At 38.4% G+C, this 12,262-nt stretch overlaps 1 protein-coding gene across 1 annotated transcript in view; it reads left to right on the forward strand.

The window, feature by feature from the left end:
* Positions 1 to 2,745: 2,745 nt before the first annotated feature.
* Positions 2,746 to 12,262, forward strand: part of LOC138579774 (olfactory receptor-like protein COR4) — a 74,560-nt gene continuing 65,043 nt past the window's right edge. The window contains exons 1-2 of the mRNA XM_069650005.1: positions 2,746 to 3,462; positions 11,498 to 11,632. Of these exons, the coding sequence (XP_069506106.1) occupies positions 2,746 to 3,462; positions 11,498 to 11,632 (852 nt within the window). The remainder of the gene's footprint in view (positions 3,463 to 11,497; positions 11,633 to 12,262) is intronic.

Genomic DNA, 12,262 nt, shown 5'->3' on the forward strand with positions numbered 1-12,262 from the left:
GGGCGAAGGCCATGGCTATTAGGCCCAAATGACATGTATAGTGGCAAAGGAAGAAGGCACCTAGTGGGCCAAAAAGAAACATATTGGGGGAGTGTGTACACTGGACATGTCCAAAGGCCTGTAAAAAACAATGATATAAAAAAAATTCTAATTCACTTAAAAAAAACCTAGATACTGTGCAGTTAAGTTTCAGAAATGTAGCACAACAACATCCTTGAAATTCAGCAGATGTGGGATCTCATAATCAGCTTAACTGGCACGTTCCTGTTGCAAGTAGGCTGAAAACAGCGTTTTTATGTTTCCTTAATAACTGTTTCATTGTCTAACAAATTGTTCCCAAATTAACCTCATTCAGCCTCTTTGCTGTAAAAAGCACCAAAGCCAATATACATGTTTTAAGGAACAGAGGGAACCCCCTTCTTTGTGAAATATTTTTAAGTCAACACTTTGTGCCCAAGTTGTTTTTTTATTTATTCCAAATCTCCCCCAGAGGTTTTCATGCTATGGCTGTTCAAAAACGGAATTTGTTTTCTTAATAACATTTTCATTTTATAACATATTGTTCCCAAAATGTACAGTTTGGGAAGGCATTGACAAACTTTTTGTTTTGAGAATGACATCCAAATCCATCCAGCAAGTTATTAGCAAAAGAATTTGGGAACAAATGGCTGCTTTTTTATTTGTGAAAATCCCACCAGCCTCTCTGCTGCAAAGCACAATTCAAGAAATAGCTATAATGTTGGGAGGAGGAGGCACCCCCTGCTCTATCAACTATTTAAAAAACGACTGGATGCAATAACACCCAGACCTCTCCCAGAAATTGAGTCAAGTTGTTTTGTACCTGGTCCAATTCTGTCTAGCTGTTTAGGCTGAAACAGCATTGTTTTACTTTCTTAATAACAGATCTTTCCCAAAATATACCCATTTATAAAATATACAGTCTGTGGGAGCCCATGAGTACAATTCTGTTTGCATAATTTCAGCCAAGTCTGTCATACAAGTCAAAAGTTATTAGACATTCCTTTTTTGGGTTTCTTATGGAACTCAAAACTGAAATATAGTGCAGCATAATATATGTGCTTTCATCAGTGATTTCATTGATGATGTAATGTGTGATGTCATCTTTGATGTCCTGGGTGTTAGTGTTAACAGTGCATGGTGGTGGTGCGAGTTATGGTTCCATAGCTTAACATAACTGGCTCATTTCTTGGGGTTTTTGATTTTACTTGTAATCATAATGTCCCTTTTTCACTGAATTTGCCAGGTTTTTATTATTGCAATTTAACTATAAGGTCCCTTTAAGAACGTTTTTTCACTGATATATATATATATATGTTTTTTCCGAACCCTTTTGAACCTGGCATTCATGTTTGTGCCTGCGGGAGTGCGATGCGCTCTTTCCTCCTTTTTTTCCATTTTGTCCAACACGGAGCGTTCCGTGTTTGAATCTGCACCAGGGCCGTTATATTGTGCGCGTCCTGTTTTCATGTTTCGTGTTCTGAAGAGGATTGCTGCCACTGGAGGCAGATGATACTGCCGATAAGACTGGAAGCCAATACACAAATGGGAATATTACAACTGAGACCAGCGTGCCGGCTGGCGCTTTCACGTGTGCCGGAGGACGCACAGGAGATCGCTGCAAGGTAAGCGTGTGCTTTCAGTTTGTTTTCATTTCCCCGTTGCTTTATACATATTGATACAAGTTGGCTCCTTGCTCAGTCCAGTTATTAGGGCTCTTTGGTTACCGTTTTTTATCACTAATAGACGGTACTCCGCTTTTTGGGTTCGTGTTTGGATACAAGTTATTTTTGAATATATTCATGATTTTTGCAGCCATAGTATGACAAGCATACAGGACGCCTGGGTAGCAGCCCGGCTACTCCAAGCCAAGGATTTATTCTGTGAAGAGCAGGAATCTATCCCCACACCACCTGTTAGTGGGATAAATAAAAAAGCCAGCAGTAATGTGAGCAAGGAAGTGCTCCTGCTGAGGGAATACGAGAGACTCCGACGAAGAGAAATTTCTAAATGGTGGGAGGAGTACTCTCTTCAAAATTATTTAGATGTTGAGAGAATACCACGAGGCCTACGCATTATGACTACTCCGTCCTTTGAGGACCAAAATCCACTAATGCTTGAGGAATGGGGAGAAGCAAGCAAAGGTTGTTCTGGCAAGTTTTTGACCATCTTAGTTAAGTATGCCAAATTGGATCGTGAACAAGCACTGAAAGAATTAGGTATTGTAGAGCTTGATCTTACTAAAGTCCCCACAACAGAGGAAGGCAAATCTTTACGCAAAAAAATTGATGAAGGTTTAATTGTATATGAAGATGAAATCAAACAGCGTAAACACAGGAAATTTTTACGAGATAAAACAGACTATGAGATGGGTCGTGTTTTTACTTTTGCTAAACGTTTTGACTCTCTTCGCAAAACCAATGCTATACAGTCTATGTCTGTCCCATCGGTTGACCTGGCCGCGACCACCTCCGAATCAGATATTTCTGCATCTGAGACTGACGAACCCATTCCCAAAATGAATTTTCTAGATGAAATGAGACTTTTATGTCAAGATGGGAAAAATCAAAAAAGAGGTAGAGGTCGTGGTAAGTCTAAAGGACGAGGAAGAGGACAAAAATTGCAGGCAAAAAAGTCATTCGCCGAGGCCGACGTGGGAACCGGTCAAAAGGCGCAGCAACAGGGCAGAGCAACACGCTCTGGGGCCAGAAACCAACCATAGATAATATGAAGATTCACCAAATTATCAACCTGTCGTCTCATGTCCTCACAAAATCTCAGACCTCGTTATTATCATTGGGTCTTAATTTCTGTCCCACTGTGAACTATGATTACGCCCAAGTACGCATAGACTTTGACAAGTTTTTGCGCAAAATCAAGCAAAAAAAATTCTTTGCCAACATTGATGCCCCCATGAAACGTCCAATACCTCGTATGGGTGGCACTGATCTTTTAATTTCAGACATTCCTTCACTCATGGATTTGGCATGTCTTGAAGATGATCAATATGATCCATCTAATATTGATTTTTCTGATTTTGACATCAATCCCAATTGGGATATACGTACCAAGCTAAAAAGTAAATCGAGATTCAATCCTCAATTTCCTGTGGGCGGCTGTATTGAGGCTTTCCATGACTTATGCATCGAGGACCTCAGAAAACTTCGTCATAAGGCTGGAACCAGCAAACAGAATCTCACTATTGACCAACGCCAGGCCTTGAATGAACTCCAGCTGCTATCTAATATTGTTATCAAGCCAGCCGACAAGGGCTCAAATGTGGTCATCCAGGACAGAACTAAATATGTCATTGAAGCCAACCGACAATTACATGACCGTCAATGCTATATTAAAATGTTGAAAGACCCATCAGAAGAAATCAGGACAGATTTGATTGCTCTGTGTACCAGGTGGATGAATGAAGGTCTACTGGAGGATGATTTGGTTAAATTTCTCACTCCTACATGCTACACTATTCCTACCATTTATTTCCTCCCTAAAACGCACAAATGCCTCATTAATCCCCCAGGTAGGCCTATTGTTACTCTCTGTGGCTCATTATTGGAACATCTAGCCCAATTCATTGATGAAACATTGATCAAATTTGTCACGGGATTACCTTCCTACCTGAGGGATACTAAGGATTTTCTACAACATGTTACTAATATACCTTGGGAGGAAGGTTTACTTTTGGCCACTTTAGATGTAGTTTCGTTGTACACATCTATCAGCCACATTGTTGGTATATCTGCATGTAAATACTTTCTGGACACTCGTTCTTTAAATTACCTTGGACACAGCACTATGATCTTGGATATGCTTTCATTCTGTCTACACAACAATGTTTTTCTTTTTGAAGGCCATTTCTTTCGGCAAGTAAGGGGGACTGCGATGGGTAGTACCTTTGCACCATCCTATGCTAATCTCACAATGGGGTGGTGGGAGACTACTTTCCTTTCTGACCTATTACTATCTTTCTTTCCGACACAGATTATTTCTTGGTGGCGGTTTATTGACGATGTTTTTATCATTTGGAAGGGCACCGAAACTGATTGGCTTTCATTTGTTAAAAGTATCAATAATAACCAGGTCAATCTCAGCTTTACTGAATGCCACAGCCGTACTAAAATTGTTTATCTGGATGTAACCGTCATGATGGATGACTCAGGTATCAGTACGGCATTACATAAGAAATCTACTAATACTGGCTTGCCACTCCATGCCAATAGCTGTCATCCTACACCTTGCAAAAAATCAATCCCTTATGGGGAATGTATTCGATATCGTCGCAAATGCTCCAACATTGCATGTTTTGATGATTATTGTGCACAAGCAGCTATGGATTTTTTGAAGCAAGGTTACCATAAAAGAACAATTGAAATGGCATATCTCCGAGCTCGTGGCATGTCTAGAGATACCTTGATTTATGATACTGGTTCCAAAACTGTTTGAAATGATGATCCTAGACTCATCATTACATTTGATACTTCGTCTAATGACATTCGTAAAATCGTAGCAAGACATTGGCATGTTCTTACCCTTGATGCTGACTTGAAGCCCATTTTGGGCAAGCGTCCGACTGTGACTTACAAACGTGCTCCCTCTCTAAGGGACAAACTTGTGTCTAGTTTTCTACCTCCTATGGGCAAGATCCAGCTTTTCAATACATGGCTTCCAGCCTCTCATACAGGATTCACTAAATGTATGAAATGTAAAGCATGTGCCCATGCTATTGTCAAGAAATTCTTCCTGCATCCTATCACACAAGTCCAGCAGATGATATGTCATTCTATTAATTGTGACACTAATTTTGTTGTTTATGTGCTTTCGTGCCCTTGTGGACGTTGGTATGTGGGCAGTACTACCTGTAAACTAAAACTCAGAATTCTTCAACATCTGAGAGCCATCAAGAATTCTGATCCGACATATCCTATGGCCAAGCATTTTAAATCTGTACACAACAATGATGCTAATTTATTAACATTTTTCGCTGTGGCACATGTACCCCCTCATCCGAGGGGCGGTGATCGTACTTTGAGGCTGAGACAACTCGAAACCAGATTCATCTTGGATCTTGACACTAAATTTCCCAGAGGTCACAATGTAGACGAAGAATTGCATACCTTTCTGGGAACCTAAGTTTGTTCCTATGCGTAATTTTCATTTTCATTATTGCTTTTTCCTTGTCATTTATGCTATGTGTTCCATGGTTGAGGTTATTTTGTCTCTCTGGTTTATCACTTCTGTATTTTTGTATTCCTGCTCTATTTTTGATGGTTTATTCACAGGTATTGACTGATCTTTTTCTGTTCTTGCACTTATGCTTATCATTTTGTCTCACCTGTTTGTTTTAGCTGATTATTTTGCAATAGGGGGAGCGTTGTCTCAACTATGTTTTGCTTATTTTGGGGACTTGTATGTAGTCCTTTGTTTTAGTTATTCGGGTCATTCCCTTCATTTCCTGACACTGCTCTTTATTATCCTTCAATGCTTCGAAATCTCTGTTCTAGTTCACTGTATGTTCTGGATCTGTCATAGTACGTTTGTGCCTTCAGCTTTAGATATTTTGACATCATGGTTTGCACTTGCACTTTGATGACTTAGCTGCTAATTTTTGCAATTTTGCACAGTTTATCAGATTGATGCACCAGCACCTTATTACATCCTCCATTTCGGAGGTTGGATAGGCATACTGTTGCCATGCTGCTTTATTTTGCTCATTTGCACTATATTATTGACATTGGATGTTTTAGCTGCTATCTCTGCTGTTTGCACCAAAAAAATATTTTGCCGGCTGTATTACCCTGCTGCTAAATTTTAACATTGAGGTCCAGTCCTACTGTTTTTAACCTGATTTTACACCTAATCGTGGTTAACCCGTTTTATTGTCATTGTATTGCATTGTCTATTTTTAGTGTTGGGAATGACTTTTTTCACTGGACTGACTATGCATTTACATGGGGTGTTTTTTTAATGTTGGTTTATTTATTTTGAGTGTGGCTCATTATATCTTTTATGCTATGCGATTATCACACTGTTATCTCATGCACTGTGTATTGATATGTTGTCAAGTCCCCTTATATGTATTTTTACATGTTTGAGGCCCTTTTTGCTTAATTCAGAGACTATGGTGTTGTACTATTTAATTTAACACCCGGGTCAGTCTGAGATTTTCTCTACTGATCATTGATAAAAGCATCTGCCAAGCACTGTGCTCTAATCTTTTAGGTTTTAGCATATATGCACACTCCCTTCCAACATGGCCGCCCCTGTTCCCTTGCAATTGGTAATAGCTATTGCCATCGACATAATTGAGGGACCATCATTGATGATGTATTTACACTGTCCAGCCTTCTCCCCCTTACGTGACCAAGTGCTCAGTATAGCGCGAAACGCGTTGTTTGCAGGCTGCTGCCCCTAGGCGTCCTGTTGTTGTTCTGTCTTCTATGTGCTGCTATGTATCGTGTATTTGCTTTTTGCACGATGCGTTTGGTTTTTAACTTATCAAAACATTAAAGACATCAGTAATTCCTATACTGTGTCTGTTTGTTTTTTCCGAACCCTTTTGAACCTGGCATTCATGTTTGTGCCTGCGGGAGTGCGATTCGCTCTTTCCTCCTTTTTTTCCATATATATATATATATATATATATATATATATATATATATATATATATATATATATATATACATATATATATATATATATATATACATATATATATATATACATATATATATATATATAAAACTGAAAACACTTTGTTAAAGGGACTTTATGGTTAAAATGCAATAATAAATATCTATCAAATTCAGGGGAAAAACATTGGTAAAGCGAAGTTATGGTTACAAGTAAAACCAAAAAACCCAAGCACTTTGCCAGTTATGGTAAGCTAAGCAATGATAACTCAAGCAAACACCACCCACTGCTAACAATAACACCCAGGACATCAAAGATGACATCACACATGTTGGATATATTCATCCGCCAGTTTCAGTACTACAGCACATTCAGGCTTGTTTATTTTATCCACATCTGCCCAAAAATAAACAGACTGTCAAATAAGGCAAACAGATGTGTAACTAATAGCTTTGGCCTTCTCCTTTATGGAAAAAAAAACATGTACCTAATGCTTCTTTGGACTAGCACCTACAAATCACATGTGGGATTCTGACTGCTTTGTCCTTTTCCTCAGCCTACAAAACTCATGTGTGCCTATTAATGCTCTGATGTTCTCCTCCACTTATAATCCACTCATAATACATGAGACAAACAATGACTTGCCATACGTCCTGGTGAAACAAACAAAGGGTTCTCACTGTGTTGGCATTCTACTCCATCTACAAAATAGATGACCTTCACTGCCAACGATAAAAATGTGTGCCAAACACTGCTTTGGCCTTCTCCTCAGGGTTCTCACTGCTGAAGCCTTCCCCTCTGATGACAAGGTACATGTGAGCCTGAAATCAACTTAAAGATCCCATCTCTTAAAAATCACACATTCGAGGGGACTTTTGGATTCAGTCCTGGTTTCTTACCAAGGGGCGTTACCACCACATCTTTGATCTCGTTAGGTACTAGATTGTAGAGAAACACCATTATCAAGTCTAAATGTTTCCAGAAAAGAGTCCATCTTTAATATGAAAAGAAAAGGAGGCAGAGGGCAGCCTTGATCCATAAATCTAAATAGGGGAAAGTATGAATAAGTTAGTCCATTTACAAATATAGAAGTTTTGGGGCTGTATTATAACACAATAATCATGGAAAGAAAGGGGCCACCAAACCCATGCCATTTGAGAGCGTTAAACATATAATCCCATTCTACCCGATGAAATGCTTTTTCTGCATCAAGAACAAGAGCAATGCATGTATGTTTGGATCTATCTAGAAATATCTAGGAATGATCTTATATTTGAAGAGGACAATCTACCTTTAACACCTTTAACAGAACCCACTTGTTTTTTTGTTTTTTTTAATCAAATTGTCTAGAATCTTAGCAAAGATTTGGTCAGTGTTTATGAGGGATATTGGTCTGTAGCTTTGAGGAAGTTCAGGATCTTTTTTAGGTTTGGGTAACAAAATCAGCATGGCTTGTGAGAAGGTTCTTATGCTTTACTTAAAGTAACAAAATGGGAAAAAGTTTGTCAAGTTTGGACATTATTAAAGGGTGCATACAAATATAGAGAAAATCTGTCTGGGCTTTACTTTTTTAAGGTCTCTAATAGCTTTAAGAATGTCATCTAAGGAAATGGGCTCATCTAGTGACCTAAGATCAACATTAGGATATGTAGAGTGGGATACATGCGCAAGTATATCATGTTTGGTATAGTTTACAGAAGATGGCAAAAATATCTTTATCATGACATTTTCTATGACGTAAATGATCTTTGATGACTGCAACTCTAGCATTTTCCATCTCAATTATAAAATATAAGGCAAGTAATTTGCCTGTCCAATTGGAAAATTGATACGTTTTAGCCTTGTATTTTAAAATGTTAGCACTCAAACATTCTGAAGCAATTTTGTTGTATTGAAGTCTCAGATAAATATTATGTTTAAGCATGGAAGGAGTAGGATTATGGATGTATTGTATATCAATGGATTTCAATTTTTTTTTTAAATTGCTCCTGATTCCTGCATTATTTCTTTTCTTTTTCCTGGCAACAAATGAGATAATTTGGCATCTTAGTACTACTTTATAACAATCCAAGTTATTGACAATGGACATATCTTTGATTTTGTTTTCAGCAAAGCTATCCCTATGCATCTTAGTTAGAACAGCATTAAATAACTCATCCTTTGACAGAGCTGTAAAGAATTTCCATCTGTTAGATTTCTGGTTATTTCGTACAAGCGAAAGTTTTATATGAGTTGGGGCATGATCTGATAATGATATACAGTCTATAATGGCATCTAAAAGGGAGTTTGACATAGATTTAGAGAAGAGAATATAATTGATTCTGGAAAACGAGTTATGGGGGTTGGAATAAATTGTGAACTCTAGATCAGAAAGATGAGATATGCACCATGTATCAATGGGTCCTAATTCAGATCTGAAATTCAGGAACTGCTTATGTGACTTATTTGATTTTTTATTCTGAAAAGGGTCAATAACCTCATTACAGTCTCCACAACCAATATGATCATGAGCGTTAGATTAAAAGAGATACTTTCTCAATGACAGTCAAAAGGAAGCATCTGGAGGAGTAGGACCACATACATTGAGTATAATTGATTCCACTACAATTTGCACTAATACCCACCTCCCCAAATCATCAATGTCTGTTTAATAACTTTACATTTAAGAGTTTATTTTTTGTAAAAATAATCATCCTATTTTTCTTGCCATGTGCCGCACTTGTGAAAAATTGACAGGCACAGAACATCTTAAATTTATCAGCTTCTACTTCTGAAAGACGAGTTTCCTGAATGCACACAGTGGATTGTTTGGTTCTGTTTAGATATGATATAACATTCTGGCTTTTAATAGGATTATGTAGGCACTTCATGGTCTAGAAAGTTATATTGATTGGTATGTTATCCATCTAGTTGCAGATAAAAAAACATGATCCTTTATATTGAAGGTATACATAATCATATTAATAGCTATTTTGACAGTAGAAATGAAACTGCTGTAGAAAATACCCTTACATTATAGAAGTAAAGTATCCTGTAGAAATAATAACATGTAGGGAAAGACACCTAATAATTCTTGCCATTGAAATCCTTAACAGATGAAGACAGGCATTCTGTTTAAATATAACAAAATAGAACCACATTTAATGTGCTAAATCTGTGAGTCAGTTTACATTCTCATTATTGAACTAAGCTGTTTTGCTCCAACAACAAATCTCCAGAACATATATTGCTACTGCCGTTATGTGCCGTATGGACCTCAAGAGCTGTCATTATCGCTATTAGGCTATAGTACCATCTGCATAGGGACGTGTTTCAATGTGCTTAGTGCCCATATGAGGAAAAAAGGTCTAGGCTATTGTTAGAGTAAACATTATCTACAAAGTGCAAGTGAAAAAGTGCAAGCACTAGGATTGAAACCACAAAAGGTATTGATGTCATCAACACCACAGATATACTGCAGCCCATCACTTTGGACCACTTGTGGGAGCATATGAAAGGCAGCAATACACTCTAAAAGTAACACATTTAATAGCTTCTGATCTGTCATGAAATCGTACTTGTTTAATAACATTAACAAGCAACTATAAGCCAAAGTAGACACACTCAGTCACAGACATGTGATTGGGATAATTGATTTACTCTGAGGCACAAATGTCAAACTCTAACAATATCACTTATTCCAAGTCTTTTCCAGGCACATCACACAGTGCTCAAGGAGTGAAATGATGGTTCGAGGAGGGTACTCTATACCATGTTACGCATGCAGGGTAGTATTTCATCATTATGAATAGTTTGGTGGCATGGTGTTATGCAGGGTGGGACCTGTGGATGGCTGAGGTGCTATATGGTAGGAGCATCCTGCCTGTGTATGAGAGCAGAATACTGTGGAGGCAGTTAGTGTGCTTGCCAGTCTGTGGTGAGATAGATAAAGGTAGGTTGATGTGAGGTGGAAACCTGTTATACTGCAGAACATATTTTCTGGGATCCCTTTTCCCCTAGTTTCACTATGCTATAGATTTGCAATTGTTGTTCCTGCGCTACTCTCCAGTTGTTTTAAGTTACTGTATTTGCCAAGATCACTCCACTTTCTGGTTCATTTTCAAAAGGTTGTCAATGAGGGTCTAGCATCTGGCAGCAATTTTCTCGAACATCATGAACTTCTGTGGTCCAGAATTGTGGAATAGTATACCTATCGAGACAACTGGAATTCAGTTATAGTCATTGTTATTGATGGCTTTCACCAGTGGCAGTGCACCTGCAGTACTTCAGGTGTTTGGCCTACAACTCCAATCAACCCTAGCCAGCATAGCTGGAGGCAATGGATCATGGGAGTAGCAGGCCGAAACATCTTGAGGTTTTATTTTTTTCAAAATCTAGGATCAAAACTAAATACCCATGTACTAATACCAAAGCAGGTGTAACAGGTGCAGGAGTGGCAGTCTTCCATAGATGGGACCGTGCCTTATGGTCAAACACTTGATGCTTGCGGATACACTCTAAAATTCAATACTATGCAGAAAGCCAAGCGATCATACTGCCCACACAAGTGTATGTTTCGAACGAGAAGGTCTTGTTTCAATATGACCGGGTATTTGCATGGACTAAAGAATTTGAGGTGTGAAGATCCGAGTGATAAATTGCTGAGCTAACCTGTTATTTAAGTAATTGTCAATGTAGCCCAAACAATTGTGACATTTGTGTGAGGAATAACCAAGATTGGTTATGTTAAAATGTCCCTTGCGTACAAACACATCTGCTTATTTTGCGGGTTAATACATTATAAATAGTTTAACACATTTATCCTCAATTCATGTTGAAAATTTTCTGTTTTGTTTTTCAGATTCTTGTCAAATCTGAATTAATCTACATCGCTGCACAAATGAGCAATGAAAATATGACCTCAGCCAAAGATTTCCTGATTGTGGGATTCTCTGATCTTCCGCAGCTGCAAATACCGCTTTTTGTTGCATTTCTGGTGATTTACTTTGTAACTCTGGTGGGAAACACTTTAATCCTGGCAACAGTTTACTCTAGCTCACATCTGCAGACAACGATGTATTTCTTTCTTACTCAATTGTCCTTCCTTGATATTAGTTACACTTCCGTAATTGTTCCCCAGACACTGGCATTTTTCTTTCTAGAGGGCACTCATGTTTCCCTAAGTCAGTGTCTCTTGCAAATGTACTTGTTTCTGGTTTTGGCATCAGTGGAGTTCCTACTGCTCACGGTCATGGCGTATGATAGCTACGTGGCCATCTGCATTCCCCTACGATACATGATCATCATTAATAAGGCTGCTTGCAACCAGCTTGCTACTGGGTGTTGGGTTTTTGGTTTCTTGAATTTATTACCACACACTATACCAGTAATGAAAAGCTCCTTCTGTGAATCCCACACGATCAACCACTTTTTCTGTGAAATGACAGCACTGATGAAGATCTCGTGCAGCAATGCAAGCCGAATTGAGACCCTTACCTATATCATTGGTGTGATAGTAGCAGTGACGTCATTTATTTTCTTCATCATCACATATTCCAACATTGCCTCGTGCATCCTGAAGATCAAATCTAACCTTATGAGGCACAAGGCGTTCTCCACTTGTGCC

The sequence above is a fragment of the Ambystoma mexicanum genome, chromosome 3p, assembly GCF_040938575.1.
Source record: "Ambystoma mexicanum isolate Mex_15411 chromosome 3p, UKY_AmexF1_1, whole genome shotgun sequence".
Classification (NCBI taxonomy): Eukaryota; Metazoa; Chordata; class Amphibia; order Caudata; family Ambystomatidae; genus Ambystoma; species Ambystoma mexicanum.